At 47.0% G+C, this 22212-nt stretch overlaps 1 protein-coding gene across 1 annotated transcript in view; it reads right to left on the bottom strand.

Annotated features, from left to right (window-relative positions):
- Positions 1–12714: 12714 nt before the first annotated feature.
- C9H1orf94 (chromosome 9 C1orf94 homolog) overlaps positions 12715–22212 on the bottom strand; it is a 33442-nt gene continuing 23944 nt past the window's right edge. The window contains exons 5-7 of the mRNA XM_016219774.2: positions 21746–21823; positions 17865–18061; positions 12715–12790 (exon numbers count right to left, since the gene is read on the bottom strand). Coding sequence (XP_016075260.2) covers positions 12715–12790; positions 17865–18061; positions 21746–21823 — 351 coding nt within the window. The remainder of the gene's footprint in view (positions 12791–17864; positions 18062–21745; positions 21824–22212) is intronic.

The raw sequence follows: 22212 nt of genomic DNA, 5'->3' as shown, positions 1-22212 counted from the left end.
AGGACACATGGAGACTGAAAGTAGCAATCATCAGAGAGACCTGTCCGGCTGGGGAGGGCAAAGGTTTCATCAGATCTCACCATTGTCTAGATCAGTTTCTTAATCTTGGCACTATTGTGGACCAGGTAATTCTTGTGGGGAGCCGTCCTGTGCATTGCAGGATGTTTAGCAGCGTCCCCAGCCTCTACCCTCTCGGTGACAGTAGCTCCTCTGCAACAGACCACCAAAAATGCCTGCAGACATTAGCCCTTGACCTGGAGCATGAAGTTGCCCCTGGTTGAAAATCACCAGCTGAGATGAATTATCATTTCAATTCCATTCAACTCAACAAATAGCTATTATTACCCGCAATGTGTGAGGCACTGTGGCAAAGACTTAGGATCCATAGTAAACAGACAAGAGCCCACTTTCCTGGAGCTGCCAGTCTACATGCCTCTGACGGCCACTGAGCTAATTTTCTCTACTAGACTGTGAGCTCCTTGAGAGCAGAAATTGTGTCTTATTTACCTTTGGGTCTCTGGCCTGTCACAGCACAAGGCCTGGCACAAGGTCCTCAGGAAATGTTGGGCTGGAGCCGTCTGAACACCTTGGCTGGCTGAACTCACCAACTATCTCCGCAGCCCCAGCCCTGCCCCACCGCGGCTCCAGCCATGCCGATCTCTCCAGGTCCCCGAGGCCCTCATGCCTCCTTTCTCTTTGAGATCTTTCTTAATGTTGTTCCCTGGGTGTGTTAGTTTTCGACTGATGCACAACAAATGACTACAAATACAGAACTTAAAACACGATTTATGTAGGTCTGGGGTCTCTGCTCAGGTTCTCACAAGTCTGAAATCAAGGTGTCAGCTGACTACATTCTCATGAGATGCTCAGGGGGCTTCTTCCAGCTCATTCAAGTTATTAGCAGAATTCAGTTCCTGGCAGACTGCCCAGGTGGGGGTGAGGGTTAGGGTGAGGGTGGGGGTAGGGCTGAGGTGGGAGGGTGGGGGGGATTGGGCTCAGGTCTGAGAGGCCACTCTCCTGTCCTTGTCACAGGAACAATTCCACCTTCAAAGCCAACGATGGAGAACTTCTCACACATCAAATCTCTCTGGCTTTCTCTTTCTCCAGGAAGGGCCTGATCCTTTTTAAGGGCTCCTGTGATTACATCAGGCTCTCTGAGGATCATCTTCCTTTCTTAGTCAACTGTGCCACAGGCTATAACCAAATTATGGAATTGATTAGGGAACTGAGGGAATTATACAGGGTGTGGGTCTTTGGAGATCATCTGGGGGTTCTGCCCACCACATTTGGACTCCTCACTCTCCCCAACTCCACTGCAGCTTCACTACCCCAGCCCTCTTGTCTTTTAGACCTCAGCTTAGGTATCACTATTTAATAACAATAATATTTTACTTTCATTGAGTTATTTCAAAAAGCTGTGAATTACCCATTATGCATGGTATTATATTTACTTTTTTACCACAATCATATAAAGCAGATATTATTTTCATTCTTTGCACTTAGACCGTGCCTAACACTCTTCCAGATAATCTTTGTTTTTATTCGTTTACTCCTTTCTCCACTCAAATGTCACCTCCTCAAAGAAGCTTTTCCTGATGACCCTATCTAAAAATAGCTCATAGTAAAATGCCAGCTAATAAACTCAAAAGGAATTATGGAATTAGAAAATCACCATTTTGCAACCATTGCAATTGATTCAGGCAAGAATCTTCAATGGATGCTAGAACCAATGGGTAGAAGTTTGTTGGAAAACAAGATAATTACATAGAGTCAAAGTATCTCCCCACAAAATACTTATTAATTATAAAGGAAAAAATAGTAGCTTTATGTTGGAGAAAGCCGTCAAACACCACCTTAACTAAAGGATCAGAGTTCGTATCAGCAGTAATGAGATAAAGCTATGTCATGTGCCTCCTAGCATGATGCCCTGGGGACACATTACTGCTGCGGTGCTCCTGTCTTACCAGATATGTCCACATTGAGGGCTCACTCTGCAAAATCACTAGCCTGTACTCTTAGAAAATGTCAAGACAAAAGAAAAGCTGAACAACTATTCCTGATCAGCGCTGTGACAACTAAATGGAACGTGTGATCCTGGATTGGATCCTGGACCAGAAAGAAACCTTATTATTATTATTATTATTTTATGTATAAAGGACATTATTGGTATAGCTGTTAAAATTTTCATAAGGTCTGCAGAATAGATAATAGCATTAAGTTAATTTCCTGATTTGGCTAATTGTACCGTGGCTGTGGAAGGGAAAGGTCCTTGCTCTCAGAACACACACACTGAAGTATCTAGGAAGGAATGAGCAACTGTCAAATGCTTCAGAAAATAAATAATGAAATAAGTAGTAGATGGAGCAAAGGTGGTAAAATGTTAACAGGGGACCTGAGTGAAAAGTCTATTGGTGTTCTTTGTACTGTTCTTGCAGCTTTCCTGCATATTTGAAATTATTTCAAAATAAAATCTACCAAAGAAAGGAAGTATAATAAAAATAATTTACTGTCCTACTCTTCATCCTTTATTCCACTTTACTTTTCTATATGGTCTTTATTACTAGTAGTTATTACATGTATTTTATTTAACTTCCTCAACAACCATCTGAAGTAGACACCATTGCTACTCTTTGCCATTACAATCCCCTCTGCTGGAATGCTCTCTTGCCCCAGGTATGTGCATGTTGCTCCCTCACGTTTTCTGATCTCCACTCAGATGTCACCGATGGTACTAGCAATGTTCATTTCTTTCCTCACTAGACTACAGATTCCACAAGAGCAGGGACTTTGTTTTGTTCACTGTTGAACCTCATGTCCTTCTATGGTCCTTGGCACATGGTAGGTCTGCAATAAATATGTGTGGGGGGAAAAATATCCATTTTAGAGAAGACATTTAGGAAGGATTGTAGGTTTTAAATCTAGGCAAAATGCTCCTAGAAATACTATGAACTACTATGTTCTATTGGCTCTGTTGTTCCAAGAAGCCCCCTAGCCTCAGTGTACTTCACACCCCCCACTCTTGAGGGTGGGCTGGACCTTGTAACTCACTGCTAATGAGTAAAATATGGCAACAGTGGTGGGATGCCATTTCCATGACTAGGTTAGTAACAAGACGACTATGAACTTCCATCTTGCTGGTGTACGTTTGCTGGTACTTTTTCTTGCCTTCTTGCTTGCCTGTCACTATGTTGTGAGATGCTCTATGGAGGGGCCCATGTAGCAAGGTGCCAGGGAAGGCCTCCAGTCAATAGTCTGCAAGGAATTGAATCTTGCCATCAAACACCTGAGTAGTCACTTGGAAGTGTATCTTCCCCAGTTGAGCCTTCTGATGAGACAGCAGCCACAGCAGACACCTGGATTGCAGCCTATGAGAGCTCTGAAGCACAGGACCCTACTAAGCCATGCCCATGTTCTTGACCCACAGAAATCGAGATAATAAATATTTGAAGCCACTATGTTTTGGAATAATTTGCTACATAGAAATACATAACTAATACTACAACACTGTGTATCTCACAGCTATATTCTACTATTATAGGAACATTTTGCATTATATTTATCTGTATATGCCACCCTCATCGCCCACACTATAAACTCTTCATGGGCGTTTGAGCTGTGATTTGTTTACCATTTTATCTATGGTTCATAACACAGTGCCTGTTTCGTAGTTGGAGCTCAAAAAGTGACTTAAAAATCAGCGAGAACACCTCATTAGGTATAAATTGTAGTTGGGTTTTATACATCAGCCTATGAATTTGGTCAGATCTAAGGACACTGATAATGTTCTTGAATTTTCAAACCTCAGAAGCAGAGGCTGAACTGTAAACACTTAACCATAGCTCTGCTCCCCATGAGTTCCCATCTGAGTGGGCAGATGATCCCCTAGACAACATCGCTCTCAGCTTTTTCAGCGTCATAATTTCTGAAACTAGTGTTTGCAGCGCTAAAGCCACATGAGAGGACAAAGTGACCTGCCCACCCGCCTGTTCTAATTAATATACTTTTAAACCTCGCAAGGAAAACCACTTCTCCTCCTTCTTTCACACCAAACAAAGATTTAGCCATAAAATTTCAGCTTAGAGTAATCACATCCCGAATCAATGGCTTCTTTTTTGAGTTAAGAGAAAAAAAGATCCCTCTAACATGTTCATTTTAATTTTAAAAATGCTATTTTAAATGGTAGGGAGCCTTTTAATTCTCCACTCTGGGTTATAAAAAAATAATAGATAGGCAGAAATGTGTTATTAAAGCTATTTTTCTTGGCGTTCTGGTAATTTAATAAACTGCTGAAGCTAAGCCTTGAGACTTTATGATGCAGCAAGATGAAGACTTGCCTGTTGATTAATAGTTTCTGATCGTCCCCCACCCAGCCCCCCCGCTTCCTGGGATGATTCCTGAAGGACAGCGGGTGATTTCTGAAGAATGAAAATTAGGAGAAATGTTCTGTAAAAATGTCTTGTCCAAGGAAGTTTATTTTCCAGGAATACCTACACAGTCTCCTATAAGACTTGGGGTGCTGGTGGGCTGGTTGAGGTGAGTCTCAGAAGATAACTCTTGGGATGTCACTTCCATATTTGACAACCTCAGAGCATTTCACCAACCTTGAAAATTTTCCATGTCCGGGTCCTTGTGCGGGGAGGGGTGTCTTCATATATTCAGGCTGCCATAACAAAATATCATAGTCTGGGTGGCTTAAACAACAGAAATTTATTTCTCACAGTTCTGGAGACTGGAAAGTCCAAGATGAAAGTGTCAGCAAGGTGGGTTTCATTCTGAGTCCTTCTCTTGGCTTGTAAGTCACCACCAGCTTGCTATTTGCTCTGCATGACCTTTTCTTTGTGCCCATGTGGAGAGAGAGAAAGCCCTCTGGTGTCTCTTCTTATAAGGGCACTAATCCCATCATGAGGCCCCACCCTCATGACCTTATCTAATTTAATTACTTCCCAACATCTCATTTTCAAATACCATGACTTTAGGGGCTAGGACTTCAACATATGAATTTGGGGTGGGAAACAAACATTCAGCCTATAACAGTGATGAGGCCTTCATTACATGGCTTCAAACTCACTCCTCCTGACCTGAAAACTCTGCTTTGCCTGACACATTTCTGCTTTGCCTACTGGCTCTCTGTTAGGCCCTGCAAATAGGGTCACTAGAGGGAGACCCAACGCTGGAGGAAGAAGAAAGGACTTGCTTATATCTCTTTGGCTCCTCTTCCGGTCATCATCACTCTAGCCATGCCAATCTTTTTCAATACCTGCAGTTGTATCCAGTTTGCCATCTTTCCAACTCTTGTAGTACCAGCCTCACTGTGCCTCTTTAGAATACCAACACCGGCGGGCTGGTGCCTGCTCCTGGGGAGTCTGGGTTCCTACCCCATGGAGCCCCTCCTCTGAGCCCAGAGACACTAACACCAGCCAAGCAAACAGTCCCTGCTCCCCAGATACAGACATGTGAGTTTCAGCTCCTCAACACTCCTCCACCAGGTCTCTAAATTTTAATAATTCTACCTTCTTCTCTTTGGGTGGTAGCTTCTTTCTGCAGTCACTACTTCTCTGTTACCCTCAGAATTCTTTGCCTTTTCAGTTTTTCAATATACAGTTAACAACTGTCTATTTATATATGTATTTTTTTCTATTAAAATAACTGAAGTGGTTCTCTCTTCTGCCTGGACCTTGACTGATAGTATGGGCTTGGCTTCATTCATTTGACAGGTGCGATCCCCCAAAATGTAGTTAGGCCACTTTTGAATTCTCTAGACCTGTTTCTCTCACTGTAAAGCGAATTAAATGGTAAATACGTTGCATGTATGAGACTGACCTCACTAAGCCAATACTGTCCTCTTTTGGGGAAGGGTTGGGCTCTGGCTGCGGCAAGGAAAACCTTCCTTGTTGAAAGTTTTTCTTTCTTTATAAATGGATAACTCTGTGAGGAAAGAGGCTATGATTGTCCAGCTACGTAACTCAGGCCCTGACCCAATACTTGCTGCAAGGGAGGCATTCAGTAGATGTCCACTAAGTGGTGAATGAATAAATAGAAAAAATGGATGAATGGGGGATGGATGGATGGATGTTACCTGATCTCAAGAACATCTAGTAGTAAGAAGAAGAGAGCTTTCTTGAAGGATGGTGCCACTTCATTTCTGAGTATGGAAATTAGGATTAATTTGGCTACATGTGAAAGAAGCTCAGACAGCAGTAGCTTTTGAAAGGGGTTCTCTTTCCTCTCACATAAACGAAGTCTGAGGATGGGCACCTGCACAGTCATCAGAGGCTCAGCTCCTCCCATCTCGTTGCTCCACCAACTTCATCATGTAGCTTCGACCTCAGAAATTACACAAAACACTTCTGCCTAAATCTCCTCTGGCCAGAAGGACTAAGTCACATATTCTGGGTAGTCGTGTGCCAATCCCAAAACTGGAGTCCTACTACTAAGGAAAAGGGGGAAAATGCGTGTTTGGTGCCAAAAGGAAGTAACACAGACATGAAGATGCCCCCATGAAGGAGGGATCCTTCGAGGAGGGCCTAAGACCTGGAGGAGGAGCTTGAAGACTAAGAATTGTCTCTTGTCTCCAGATGACCCCCTCTGTCCCCTACGGCCGCTTCCTTCTCAGTCCTCAGCCCCACCTCCCGCTGCTTATGACAGTGGCTTTGCACTAGAAAATGACTTGGAGGGCTCAGTTGTCTGCAAACTTAAGTCATTAACCATACGATATAAGTTCCAACAAATTCGTTCACTCTGGGCTGTGTGACTAGAAAGAGGGAAACGGGAGGTAAAATGGGTAAGAATATTGACTTTGAGTCACCAACCATGTGACCTCTAGGATACTTCATCATCTATATCACAGGGTTATTGTGAACATTACGCTAGATAACCAAGGGGACATGTGCAGCCCTATGCCTGTTCCTTTGTCAGGCTCAATGACTGGCAGCTGTTAATTTATTAACTATTTCTGGAACCCACAGAAACATCCTACACCTCAGTTTTGTTGCTTACATCATGCACAGATTATCATTAGTTTTCATTTTCAGATAAAGTACGTTCTGAGGGAGGAGACTGGGTAGTTGCAACTTGAAAACATCAGATTAGAATTACGTGCCAAGCACCAAGAATGTTACAAGAGCAGACATCACTTCTCTGACGCGCTGAACAGGGGTGGGTGCCCTGCTACGTGCTCTCCTATGTCCCCTTAACGATCTCATCACCTTTCGTTCAACTAGGATTTAACGTCTTAAACTTAAAATGCATGGGGGCAGGCACTGTGCCTCTCTTGCCTGCTGCTGCGCCCCTAAACGTAAGTCTCGGTGACTATGGGACCAACAGCTAACAGTAAACATGTTTAGCTGTTAGATCACACAGTCTAAAGATACAGGCATAGGCTTTAGCCAAACATTTCAATGGCTTCGGTTGTCATGTAGCTTATAGTCAAAGACAAAGAAAGTGTGTTAGCATTGTTCTGCAGGCCTGCCTGTAAGGAGAAGTGTCAAAAAGTATACTTATGTTGAAATAGTAGGAAAATATAGCCAGTTAGGCATAAACAATGATAGCTTAAACAATAACAAAGGTCACAAGATGTCTAGTTTCTGCTTTTTGCTTTAAAGATAACGTCACCTTAAAAACCCTAAAGTAAATATATATAAAAAAAGGATGTCACTGACGCACAGTATTTTGCAGGATCTTAGTTCTTCAACCGCGCACCACTTGTCCTCACAGTATATGTGCAAATTGCTGAGGTGCGGCCTCTTTGTCGAGCAAGTAGAGGACAGATTTGAGAGATCTGCTCCCTGTCCTTTCGCTTCGTCCAAACCGAATACAACCTTTCTCTCCAAGCCCCCGTGTCTCGGTGTTTCGGCTGACTAGCGCGTTGGGCACACGGACCTGAACTTGGGGAGACGGCTCAGTAACAAATATGTACCGAGTGAATGGGCCGGAGAGGCGGTTGGAAGAAGCACCGGGAAGAGCTGGGAGTTTTCAATCCCTTGTGAGCCTGAACAAGCGCTCAGGATCCCTGTTCCCACCCCCTAGACAGCTGAGCGGAGTCAAGGCACCAGGCATCGGCTCCAGCTCTCCCTAAACTAAGGTTCCCCCTAAAGAATTTTCTAGGGAGAAAAATTCATAGAGGCTCTGAGACTCCAATTCTCAGCCATCCAGGAAGGGGGCTTGGGCTGGGGCGTCTGGCTGTGTCAGAGTGCAGCTCAGTCGATTTCCACAAACGTTTTCGACACCGCCATGTGCCACATACCATGCTAGATGGTGTTCTATATGCAATTTCTTTTTTAAATAAATGCTCATTTTTATTTAAGTGATATATGCACATGGGTTAAAAGCCAAATCATGCTAAAGTGCTCATGAAGAAAGCAACGATCCCTTGTCCCCAACCCCTCACAAAATCATCCTGCTTCTCACAGGCACCTCCTTCAACTCTCTTGGCTCTTTATTCTGGGATTTACCCCCAGGTTTCTAAATAACTATGGGACCTCTACTCACTCTCGATTCATTCATTTTAAATATTATGTACTGACTTTCTATTGTGATAAATGAAGATTTTTAGCTCTAGTCACGCGCCTCTTTTCACCTCCATCCCCCCGCAATAGTTACAATGCAATTTAGGTTCAATCCATATTTGGGCTTTTTATTGTTATGACCACATCAGTATTGCTCACTGCCAAGTTAATGACAATTATTTCATTTTTAAAAATTTGAATTCGTAGCTAAATCTTCCTACCCCCACCAACTTGAAATACAACCCTTGAATTTTCTGCATAGTTGAGTCCATCTGAATCATCTTTTTCTTTTTCTCCAGCCCCTCCCAACGCCCCACCGACACGCCTCTCACCCGAGGCCTCCAGCATCCGTCCATCTGGGCCTCAGTGCTGGCTTTCCAGGCTCCGCCCCACGGGCCTGTCCTTGACCTAAGAGCTCTCATCCCCTCAGCCTCCCTCCCACTGACGTTGCATTGGGGGCCTGTCACCTGGATCCTGCATCTCCTTCTGTCTCGGTTTCCTTGTCTTCGTGGAGCACACCCTGCCTTTGTTCCCCGACAAAAGTGCAAGGAGGTAAATTTTTTGAGACTTTGCACATCTGAAAGCATCTTCATTCTAGGTGGGAAATCATTTCTACTTCAAAGTGATGACATCCCTGCCCCAGGATCTTCTGGGCTCCCAGGTTACTGTTGAGAAATCTGATGCCATTCTGATTCTTGTACATTTGTATATGAGTGGGTTTTCTGAAAAGCTTACAATCATGCCTTTACCCCTGGCATTCAGACATTTCACAGCAATACATCTTTTTAAAAAATATGTTTTTATTGATTTTTGAGAGAGAGTAAGGGGTAGGGAGAGAGAGAGAGAAACATCAATTGGTTGCCTCCAGCAAGGCACGTGCCCTGAACGGAAATCGAACCAGCGACCTCTCGGTGCATGGGAGGACACTCGGCGCATGGGAGGACCACTGAGCCACACTGGTCAGGGCACAGCAATATGTCTTGATGTGGGTCTTTTTCATTCATTTTGCAGAGCACTGGTCTGGACCATCCAATCTGGGAAAATTCCTTGTGCTTTTCTGTTAATACTTCCCACCTCCTCTCTTTTCACTGTTCTGCTCAGAACTCCTGTTAGCCAGATATTTGGCCTCCTGGACTAATCCTCTCATTTTCTTATCTTTTATCTCATAATCTATCCCCGTGCCTTTTTAAAATTCTCCTTTCCAGGAGATCTCTCTGATGTTAGCTTCCAACTCTTCTCTCTGAAAAAAAAAAAAATCGGCTATCACTGTTCTAATTTCAAAAGCACTTTCTTGTTCTGAATTTTAAAAATAAGCATATAACATGTTGCCCTTATTTTTAAAGTGTAGTATTTTATTTCCCTGAGAATATTATGGTCTGTCTCTTTTCTGAGTTCCCTTTTGCCTTTGTTTTGATCTGTTTCTTGTTGGAGATTGTCCATTCTTATTAAGCATCAGGTCCCAAAAAGTTGATTGGAAGCTTTCGGTGGAAGGTGAAAATCATAGGGTCATTTTCATTGGTACCTTCAAGTGCAATTCAGTTTCTTTGGAGGACCTCCAAGCTCCTGCCTCTTGGTCAAAGCCTCACTTGGCATCAGGCATTCACTCCATGTCTATTTTCCACCTGGGTCCTCAGCTTCGCAATCCTTATGAGTGGTCTGTAAAGTTGCCCCAGAGAAAATGCATCCTGTTTCCTGTAGAACTATTTGTGACCCTTGGCTTTGTGAGGCCAGGATAGGAGCTATCTCTTATACCAATCCCTCAATGTCATCTCTCTCCAGCGCCATCTTTCATGGGGTCCAGCACCTGGCATCTCCAGTTCCTGAGACCTTCAGGACTCTGCATGGGGAAATGGTTTCATGTTGCTATATCTCCCTCAGCCAGTATTTCAACGTGATCTTCCCCTGTTCGTCTAAGGCATTTATTTATCATTTCTCCATCCCATTTCTGCCTTTGTATATACTAGATAGGATTGCTGCCTTCTCTGAGTTTCTTTGAGAATTAAGTTTGTACAGATTCTCTTGCTCTCCTTGTTATTTGAAGGTAAATTTCCAGAGAAGAGAGACAGAGGCATAATTATTCTACCATCTCAAAACCACAAGAATACATTAAGTGGACATTGAGTCTATCTTAAGCCTACATTATCTTTTAATCCTCACAATTAACATTGCCATCCGTGGAACTGAGCTTTAGGGAGTTTAAGTTCTCTGACCAAGGTCAAGTTGGGAAGTGGCTAAGAACCCAGGTCTGGCCAAGGGCAAATTCATGCTCTTTCTCTTGCTCTCTTTTGCCTTCAAACACTCTGAGCTCTAGAGAGGGTAGTCCACTGTGGTCTAGCCTGGGTGAATACCTGGAGGTGCAATGGGAGGAAGCCCTGTGGGGAAGCAAGGGGCTCCTGCATTTGTGAGACGTTCTAGTGACTTGTATCTCTCAGGGTCCGTGGAGAGTCTAGACTGAACACAATAACACACGATATACTAAACAGGGCCAGCCTCAGAGAAGGGCTGAAGGACTGAGGGGGTATCCCAGACTTAGGCCATGGAGGAGGCATATGTCCTACGAGAACTTGGGAGAAAAGTTGGCTTCCAGGGACCCAGAAAAAAAAAGGCCAGTGAGGCCAATGGTATCACATCGTGAGGACAAGAGAAATGCTCCTGTGGACTTACACCCATGCCAAGGCACTGGTGACTTCCAGGCCCCAGCTTCTCACTGTTCTCAGGGTTTGGGCTCCTAATCACTCCCAGACCTGGCTTTCACCTCAGCCACGGTGGGGTTGAGCTTTCAGGGGACTAACAGGGTCAGCAATAGAGCAACTTAGAACTGACAGTGTTGGTCCATCTGTATATTCATAGGTCATTTTTTAGACCCCAAAGTAGGTCCTTACATTAGCCCTCTGTTTAATTTCATCTTGTTACAGTTTGCCAAAGAGTGGTCATGGGCTTCATTTCATTGACCAGCCCTGATCCCTGATGGCTGCCTGGACACCGTGAGGAGAATTACTCTGGGGCTTTGCCCAGGCTCAGGGAAGGGTTGTTAGTGACGCCTGCCATGGGTGGGGGATAGGAGAGGTCACGGGTATGTGTGTGACTGACTCAGGTCATCTTCTCATCCCAGAGTTGTGTCCTCCGTAAATGTGATCAGGGTGCTTTCGAAGTCCTTATTCAAGTCCCTGATAAAAGTTGATTGAAACAGCCCTGGCCGGGTGACTCAGTAGGTCGGAGCATTGTCTGTGCACCAAACGGTTACAGGTTCAATTCCTGTTCAGGGTACGTGCCAGTCAGGGTGGGCAGGGGAGGCAACTGATTAATGTTTCTCTCTCGCATCGATGTTTCTCTTTGTCTCTCCTTCCCTCTATTTAAAATCAATTTAAAAACACACAACAACAATACATCCTTGGGTGAGGACTGGGGGAAACGGTGATTGAGATAGCTCCAAGGGCAGTGCCATTAGGTGCACTCTTGAGACCGACCTGGAGCTTGGCATTGATATGCAACCACTGAATAGAGTCTGGTACATTTAGCATTGCTTTTGATTCATTTCCAAGACACATTTTCCCATCTTGTGTCCAGAGAGTTTTTCTATAAAACCATCACCTGATAGGACAGAGGAGGGTGCATCTCTTTTCCATTCATTCCTGAGGTGCATAAACTGAGTTGTTGAGAAGTGGAGGGATCACAGAAAAGAAGAGAGAAGTCCTCAAGTTTAGGACCTCTGGGTCCCGTGTTTAGAGACCAGCCCTTCAGGACTCCAGCCCGCAGTCTCTCTTCATGTCCTGAGTCAATGATGAGCGTCGTGGGGAAAATGAGCACTGAAGGTCAGTCACGCAGAACATAACAGCAACAAACGGGGGAAAAAACCACACAGGCACGCTCTGTGTCAAGCAGCTCATACTTTTATCATAAAATACAAACTTTCTAAAATTAAGTGTCTTACTTCTATTTTACCAACAACAACAAAAACAAAAATCACTCATGTTAGCTAAATACAGGTGCATAAGTAAGTAGATGAGCAGTGAGTATGAGGCTGAGGGGGCGGGTGTGGTGTGGGCCACGTGGGTGTGAGTGTTGGTCAGTAGGTGGGTCTGGTCCCGCTGTCTTCTGTCTGCGGCCTGGTGGGGACCTTGGCTTTCCAAACTGCCTACCAAGCTGTTGCAGCACCCAGAACTCCAGAGCCCTCAGCCCCGACCCAAGGGCTAAGGTGGGAGAGGGGGACCTAAAAATTTATGCCGTTCCCACTGGAGGAAAAGTAGGGGCTGTTCAGCAGGGGCCCACCAGACGAAGAGCCAAACCTGGAAGACAAAGAGGACGGGTGTCATGATGAAATTCTTAATGTTGGTGGAGATATTAGGAAAAATATTATTTTAATTTTGTGGCTGTCAGAGACTGTCACCATCAGGACAGGCTTAGAGGATAAAAGCTCTTAGCATAATAAAAATGCTTTGGCTCTGGGAAAATAAGATATGAAACTGATACAAGTGGAGGACAATACAGAGCTTTTTTCTGCCACTAACTTAGATCAGGAAGCCCCCAGCAGTCTGTGGGGATCATTTCTATGGAGCCTACGCTCTCACCATATCCAGGAGCACAAAGCAGGGACCCTCTCTGGATCCGAACACCTTACCTGTGGTCCTGCAGCCACTCTGCCTGCTGAAGAGGACCAGGTGTGTCCTTCAGGAAATTCCACAACCACAGAGAATCCAGGCCATGTCCCAGAGGGAGATCTGGGAGTCCCGACAATCCCAGGGCTCCTCCTCTTACCAGTGCCAAACTAACCCAGGCTCTTTGTTTCAGCGCCAGTTCAAGGAGGAGGCACTGAGACATCACCGCGTGCCTGGGAGCTTGCTAGACCCTCTGAGAAGCAAGAGCCGAGAAGATCGGAGCCTCACTCTCCTAGAGCAGAAATAGGCACACTTCTGCTTTTTCTCCCAGGCACACTCCTATCCATACCTCTAAAGAGAGTTCTAAAGCCATCTCCTCCGAGAAACCTTCCCTGACCACTCCAGATGGAATCATTTACTGGATCCTACTGCAATTTCCTCGCCCATCTGCTAGGATACTTGGAATAAATGAGGGCAGAGCAAATGACTAGATTTAGTCTAATCCAGGAGTTCTCACTCACTCTTCAGCTGGGCAGAGGCACATTACAGATGATGTTCACATTCACGGCACTCTCCCACGAACTGAAAAAATGACGGGGGGCGGAGGGGGGCGGGGAGGAAAGAAGCAATGGGAACAAACCGTGGCATTAGTTTGTAATGCCTCAGCTTCTATCAGTGTCTGTCGCTCTCCGAGTATCTGTGGACAAGCTGGGCTTTGGATTATGCTTAATTCCCTTCTCATTAAAATAGATTCCATGAGAGCAGGGGCATTATCTGGACTGCCCAGCATTTCACACCCAGCGCCAAGCCCAGGACCTGGCACAAGGTAGGTGCCTGATAAGCAATTAATGCCGTCAGTAACCCCACCTCTTTTTCTTTCAAAAATCACATTGGGATGTAAATGATTGAAAGCGATGTTACTGTAGAGACAGCCTGGATTCTACTCTGATTTATAAAATAAAAGCTGTAATTGCCAGTAACAAATTACTCAGGGCAGACCTCGCATCTGATCACCATACCCCATGCATCTAGCCCTTCTTGTGTTGAGATCTGATCAGATCAGCTGCCAAGGGCATGGTCTGGACAGGATGGACACTGATGGTCAGGAAGAGAGGTAGTCCATGTGGATGAGAGTTATCAAGTAATACTTCCTGGAGGAAGAAGGCAGAGCTTGAATTGCCTCTTGAGCATGCTGACTTGTCCTGGTTGGCCTGGGACAGTTTCTGCACTGGTATTTCCAGTGCAATTATTATTTGTATACTCCTTTTAACTCACTACTGTTGTTTAGAAGATAAATTGTATGGTTATTGTACCCTGATGAGTGTATGCAAATCGATTTGGCAGAGGGAAGGGAGGGCTCCCCTGCTACTTCCCTGAGAACACGGAGCCACCTGCTCCTTCCTCTCCTGCTTTGTGAGGTCTAGTTTCTGGGTCCTCTCCTTCGCTCCTGACCCAGAGGAAGCACTGACCCTCCCTGTCTCAAAGACTAAACTGTCCACCTAGGTCCCGTATCCTTCCCTGCCCAGAGCAGCCTCTCCTAGACCTTGTTCCATCCAGGACCCCTGGTAACCCTCCAACGCGACACCACTGCTGTGCTCAGTGCTCCCTCCTACAGCGCCTGGGTTTTGGTCTCGTCAGCCTGTGACCCCTCCTTCTCTGCTCCAGGAAATAATTTCTTCAGTTGGCTTCCTGCACTCCCCAGTCTCTTCCATATTTTCTTCCACCTTACACAGCTCCTTCTTAGACCTTTGTTGGTCCCTCCACATCTCCCCAACCTCTCCACATGCTGAAGGCCCAGGGCCCAGGCCTTGGGCCTTGTCTCTCCTCTGTGTACACGCACTGCCTGGGGCAGCTCATCCCATCCCAAGGCTTTAAATGTCATCTACAGGCTAATGACTCCCAGGTCTCTATGACCAGCGCCAACCTCTGCTCTGAGCCCCGGACTCGTTAGCCATCTGCCTCTCACGGCTCCACTCACATCGCAGATCTGACGCACCCCAAACCACACTCCTGATCAACAGATCTTGGCTCTAGCCTTCACGGCTTCGGCGTTTTGGCATTGCCACTTACCCAGTCGCTCAGATCAAAACCTAGGAATCATGCTCGATTCCTCTTGTCCTCATTCCACATCCAACCATCACTAAGTCCTTCCACCAAGACAATAAACACTCCAGAGCTTTCACTTGTCCCCTGTCCCACTGTCACTACCGTAGTCCACACCAGGAGCACCTCTTGCTCAGGCGGCCACAGAAGCCCTATCCTGCACTCCTGTGGCGGCTCTGACCCCACAGCCCAATTTCATCCCATGGCCCATGTCATCTTCTCTAGATAGAAGACTAGACCATGTCCTCACCAATTTGAAAGTCATTTTAATGGCTTCCCACTGCTCTTTAAAAACCTCTGTACTGTGCCTACCACGTCCTATCTGGTCTGGCCCTGGCTACTCCTCTGATTTCAACCTCGCCCACTCTCTCTCCCACTCACTGTGCTCCAGCTACATTTCCCTCGTGGGGCTCCTGCACTTCCTCTCCTTCCTGCCCACAGACATGACTGGTTCATTCTCTCACCTTATTTAGCTCTCAGCTCGAGCGCCTTCCCTCCCTCCCTCTCCCCGCACCCCAGCACCTGGCCTGTGTGACGCGTGTTCATTTCCCGGTTGTTTTTTCTCCCCTTCCAAGGAGAGTGACAAAAGGAAGACTGGGACCCAGTGCCTACAACAGTGCCAGGCGCACAGAAGGTGCTCAATGAATATTTTCTGAATGAACAAACTGTTCCTTCTGGGGGCACAGGCCTATACCCCTTGCTTCCCTTTTCCCACCTTACTTTCCAGGTCTCCTCCTCCTCTGCGGCCACCATTCCACCCTGCTGACGGCCGCCACCACTCCTGTCGCTCTCCGCCTTAGTCTGTGATGTGTCCACCTGGCCCCAGGCTCCCTCCCATTTCCAAGACTGCTTCTTCCTCAGCCTCCTGCTCGTTCCTTTTCCTCTCCCAGCCCCTACAGACAGCCAGGTCTCAACCCTCCGTCCTTACTGCTCCCAGTCAGTGCTTTCCAACTGCTGACTGATGCAACCTCAGGATCACGCTCCCTCCCAAGTACATACAGCCAGTTCCACAGCGAGCCTCTCTTTCCTTGAGCCCAGAGTCACAGCGTGGAATGTGGGAAGTTTGCTGGCCTGCTGGTCGTCTGTCTTGATGCCTCTGCAGCCTCATTAGATCCTCAGGTCTATCAGCCAGAAGTCTCTAAGAATGCAGTCCCAGCCTCCTTTTTCCAATCCTATTTTCCACCTTTTTCAAGGATAAATCTAGTAATTCAAACAGATGCCTTTATTCCCCAGGCCTCAAGCTTGCCACACACCTTGCAAGCTGGGGCCTCACTCCTCCAGCCTGGAATGCCCTTCTCCAACCGCTGCTCACTGCAGCCCCCCACACTGTCCACCCAGCAGAGATCCTTCCTCTGTCCTCAGGCCACGTTGATGGTCTTCAATTTGTCACGGCTCTAACATCAGGGTGCCTACAGCTCACTCATTCTCAGCTCTCCGATGGGAGGCACTGTGTCCTAATCGCCTATGGCCCCCCACAGACTGAAGTCATACGAATTATGTGAATTAATGCAGAGATTTTTAATGCCCTACAAGAAGAAAGAAGAAAAAAGCGGGAGGGAAGGAGGAAGGGAAGGAGGGAGGAAGGCAGAGAGGGAGGGAGGAAAGATGAAAGAAAAAAAGAAAGCAAGAGAAAAGCAGGGCTGTGGGTTTGGGGTTCAAATAACACTATCGATCACCCTTTTGGACATTCTCCATGCACCTTTGGAAATTAAATGGTCTGAGAATTCCAACAGTTAAGAAATGTGTTTATCTTTGTTTTGCACAGCTCTTCCCAAACAGATCTGACTATGGAAACCTCTTTCTAGCCTTTATTCCTTTACATGAGACACTCGGGGAGATGCTGATTTGAAAAGGTGAGAGTTTGGGGACACACACCAACACTGTAGTGAGGCTGTGATGGGGAGGTGGGGAATCGATGTCAGATCGGCAAGTTTGGCCCCAATTCTATAAACCCAGTTTCTCAAACTGGGTGCACATTTCCCAGGGTGTGCGGAGAGAGTCGGAGTCCCAGGGGCGATTTGCCTGCCTCTCAGGGTATTCATACCAGTTGAAGATTTGTCGAGTGAGAATGAGCGGCTCTGTGTTGTTACATTAAAACAACAAACACACATTTCTGGCCTAAGCAGCAAGTGACATTTGTGTGGGATTTTCGGCTAACAGGTTGGGTTTGTGTTGGCTGTTTGCTGCTGAGCCCCTCTCCTCTGCTGTTTGGGTACTTTGGCGGGGATGTATGAGCAGCCCTGATAAGCAGTGAAAGATCCTTCAGTGGGGCCTGCCGAGAAGTCAGTGGGATGTTCAGGAGATTAGCCTGGCGAGGAGCAGAGTGCAGGGAGCGGGGGGAGAGCTGTAAGAAGATTACCTGGCCATGTCCTGTTGTAAACCAAGCAAATGCGTAAAGGCAAATGCACCAGGCTCCACCACCCGCCACCTGCTGTGTTGGATGCCGACTGTGCAATGTAGCCCTGAAATGGGCCAACGGAGGGGCCCACCAGGCCTCAGACCCTGCTCTCCTCCACACCAGGTCCTTCCAGGACCCACACAACACCCAGATACAGGCACAGGGGCCTCCCCCCCCACAGCAGTGAAGCCCAGCATCCTTGCCTCCCCTCTCCAGCAGCTTCCTAGCTATAAGCTGGACTTCCAGTGCAGGCCAAGGACTCACCCGTATGGCTGGGGGAAGAGGAACTGTGGCCCATCTCCTGCCATGGGGGAAGGGTCTCGGGGGTTGGTGGACAGCTTCGGAGGTGTCCTCTGAGGGTATGGATAGTTGGGCTGGACGAAGGGGATGTAGCTCAGCAGAGGGGTGTAGGAAGAGCGGAAAATCTGCTGTCCCATTTGCAGTGGGTTGTACGGCGTCACCTGCAGGTCAAAGAGGAGAAGGCCAAGGTCCAGCAGAGCCCACCACTTCCAAACATCGTGTTGTTCCCCAACCCTAACTCTAACCCTAACCCAGCCCCAGCCCTCAGCCCTGTGCCCTTTGGTCACTGTGGAAAAAGCACAGGGCTCCACTTCTCTACGTGATCTTGACAAGTGAATAAATTTAGCTGAGCCTCAGTTTCCTCATCTGTAAAGTGGGCAAACACTGTCTCTGTTGTATGGGGATGGAGTCAGTTGATGTGAGTAAAGAATCTGAGACATAATAAGTAGCAAATATATTTCCATTCTCTTCCCTGCCCACCCCCCTTTTCCCTCTGTCAATAACCATCCACAAAGCCCCTTAGTCATCCTTAAGTCTTCAACTATCTAAAAATAAATAAAAAAAAGCTGTTGAGATAGAAATATCCCTGGCTTCCAGCTCAGGATCTCAACAGGCTCTAGGTACAAGATAGCCTTGCCCAGCAGGATTTCCCGTGCTGGGTGCTGGAAATGTCCTGTATGTGCACTGCCCAATACGCGGCCACCAGCCACATGTGCCTACTTGAAATGTGGCATGTGAATAAGGACCTGAGTTTTTCATTTGACTTGATTTTAATTGATTTAAATTTAAATAGCCACACATGGCTAGTGGTTACAGCACTGGACAGTGTGAATCTAGGAGAAATGGCAAAAAAAGGGGCAACAGAATTCAGCTCAGACCCTAGAGAAAAACAGGAACTCAGCAGGGTTTTGGAAACCACCTGGATCATACTCCCACCAAAAACCAGGGCTCCTACAATCACGCCCCTGGCAAGGCAGGAACCCCATCTGTCTTATCTCCTGATATAGTTTTAGTCCAAAGATAGTGCCTGGCACACAGTAGCTGCTCAATGAACATATGTTGAAGGAGTGCAAGAAAGAAAGAGAGAGGAAGTGGAAGGAGGAAACAAGAGGCTGCAAAGTGTCTGCTTGAATACCTAAAATGACACAGAGCTCGTTACATTATGAGCACTGTATTCCACCGCCGACAGCTCAGAATGTCAGAGAGCCCTCTCCTGTACGAGGCTGACATCCACCCTCCTGTGTGCTAGGGCAGCTTCAGTCAAAACTGGGGAAGCTTCTGGATCTGCACTTTAATAGCAGGAGTCTGGGGTCCAGGCTGCTTGGGGACTCAGCATGCTGACAACCTTCTCTCACCCTGCACAGTCTTATCGAAGACACCATTCACAGATGCTGGCGCCCACTGAGAGCTTAGGGCATGCCCTTCACATGGATTCTCTTGTTTAGACTCCAAACAGCCCTGAGCGGTAGGACCATTAGTGTTTCCATTTTCGAGCTGAGGAACCCGGGGTTCAGAGAAGTTCAGCGGCTTGCCTAGTGTTGCGTACCTCTGTGCTTGCTCCCTCTGGAGGCCTGAGCCCCTCCCTCCCGGCCCTCCCCATATGTCCCCCAGTGGACGTATAGGGTCTGTGAAGCTGTACACAGGCACCAAAACCCCAAGGTGATAACTAACGGTCAGAAAGACCCGAGAGCTTACAGAGAGGACACAGAAAGGCTCCTCCCAGGTCAGCGTGGCAGAAAATACCCCTGGTTTTCACAGGGGTGAAAAGGCGGACCTGGGAGGAGACTAACATGAAAGACAAGTTTTATTCAAAAACGTGCTCCAAACTACACATAACTGATAAAAACCATAAAACAGAGCTGTGTATACTGCTCTGGAACCGTCTGCCAGACAGATGTTTTGCTGACAAAAGCGGCGAGAGAGCACCACCCCAGAATTCCACCTTTGTACAAAAATGTTTGTATAAATAGACATCACTAGGATAACACCTAAGGAACCAGTAACGGTGATTGCCTCTAAGAGTGGTGTGCTCACATTACTTTCTCAAATACATAACTTTGTCTAAAAACATCCCCTTTGGAACTAGGTAGATGGTACCGCTGCTCATGGGGTGGAGGTTACATGGCTGAGATTCTGTGAGCCAGGCTGTCTGTTCTCCCTCCATCTCAGGATGCAAAGCTCCCACTGCTGAAAAAGCAGTAGTCCTGGCCCAAGTGATAAAATAACCTATACCCGCCCTGGCCGGTTTTGCTCAGTGGTTAGAGCGTCGGCCCACGGACTGAAGGGTTCTGGTTCAATTCTAGCCAAGGGCTCAGACCTCAGTTGCAGGCTTAACCCCCAGCCCTGGTCAGCACAGGAACAGGAGGCAACCAATCGATGTGTGTCTCTCACATCGGTGTTTCTATCTCTCCCCCCCTTCCACTCTCTCTGAAAAGCAATGGAAAAAATATCCTCAGGTGAGGATTATAAATAAATAAACAAATAATAACCTATACCTGCAGTCCCTTCTCTACCTTCTGAAACATTCTAATATACTTTAAGCCAGAGGTGCAGTTGGCAGGGAAAGGGTGGGGCTCCCTGGGGAGAGAGGAGAGGCCAAGGAGTCGGTGAGTTTGAGTGTGAGCCTGTCCACCTGTGTATGTGGGGGGCAAGGCCAGCCCGAGGATGTAGCAGGTTCCACGCTCCTTTCCTCACAGCCCCACCCCCACTCCAGGACGCCCGGCACCTCTGAGCGCGCTGCTTCATGTTTGGTGTGTGCCTGCATGGTGCACACACAGCTCAGTGGCATGTGTATAACTCTTTCTTTGTGACTCTGTGTATTTTTGTCTCTCCTTTATCTTGATACTGTATTTCTGTGTATCTACATGAGAGGCAGTAAGCCACTGTGATTGGGACCATGGACCCTGAAGCCAGGGTGCCCAGGGTCAAACCCCGATTCTGCCATTGTGATACTGTCAGGCAGATATTCACCCCTAGTCTTCCCCTGGGAGTAGGGGTGCCAGACAAAAATACAGGACATCCAGTTAAAGTCAAATTTCATGTAATTTAATCTCAAGTGGATTAATTGATATCAAATAATATTTTAGTACAAGTATGGCCTGGGCAATATTTGGGATATACTTATACCAAAGCTTTATTCACTGCTTATCTAAAATTTGAATTTAACTGGGTGTCTTGTATTTCAGCTGATAAACTGCCGGGGAGGATCATGATTTCCCAGCTCCACTGTTGCTGGGCAAAGCCATGGAAGGCGGAGTCCCAGCTCTGAGCTGAGGCTCCAGGGGCACTGGGTGTTTCTGCCTACCCTTCCTGCTCTCCTGTCATACACCGTGGCAGGAGCAAAAGCTACTGTATCGTTAGCACACGCCCAAAGGGGAACACATGGAACGGCTTGAACCCAATCCCAGCCCAGCTCAGCAATCCACAGACCATGAGTGAAAAATATTTATTGTTGAAAGTCTGTGAGATATTGAGGCCATTTTCTGCCACAGCAAAAGCTAATTTATATGCCAACTTTATGACCTTGAGCAAGTTATTTAATCTCTCTGGGCCTCAGCTTCTTCCTTTCTAACTGACCTTATAGGATGGTTGTGAAGGTTAAATTAGTTAATGCAGGCGAAGACCTCAGAGAAGAGCCTGGCAGCAGTAAGGGCTCTGTAAGCACCAGCTGTCATTATCACCTGGGGAGGCCGGTTTGCTTCCATGCGCATGTTGGTATTTGTGTGTACTCTGGTCCAAGGCTGGGTCAAAAAGTATGGCTGGTGACCAGGTCAAAGGAGCAGATGTCCTTCCGACCTGAAGGCCTTTGTGAGGCTGGGACAGAGGTGGGGAGGTCATGTACTCACCTGTCGGGGGTAACACCCCAGCTGGGGGTGCAGGGTCTGCTGATAGGGCATCCTAGCTGCCCGCTGTGGGTATAGGCCCTAGGGAGAGAAAGAGAGGCTCAGTGCCATGGGCAAGGGGCTCCCAGTCAAAGGGCAGCCACTCAACTCAGTTTCCAGCACACATGCCTGGATCTCCAGACACAGCTGAGTCCATCCCACCACACTGCCAGCCAGACTCCTTGGGCAGCCACCGCACTGGCAGCAGGCGCCAGGTCCAGCTGGCATCAGGCCAGGCATGCACAACTCACACCAAACAGGAAGGCTGCTTAGCAGGATTCACAGCTTTTTGGTGAGTATTTAAGGTAAGAGCTTCAGGAACCTGACTGCCTCTTAAATCCCAGATCTGTCCCTTAGTGGCTGTGTGACCTTGGGCAAGTCACTTCACTCTCTGAGCCACTTTTCCCTTGTCTATATAAAGCCTGTGAAGG

This window comes from Miniopterus natalensis, chromosome 9, assembly GCF_054644295.1.
Source record: "Miniopterus natalensis isolate mMinNat1 chromosome 9, mMinNat1.hap1, whole genome shotgun sequence".
Lineage (NCBI taxonomy): Eukaryota > Metazoa > Chordata > Mammalia > Chiroptera > Miniopteridae > Miniopterus > Miniopterus natalensis.
Note: the sequence above shows the minus strand (reverse complement) of the source record. Positions and strands in the feature narration are given on the sequence as shown.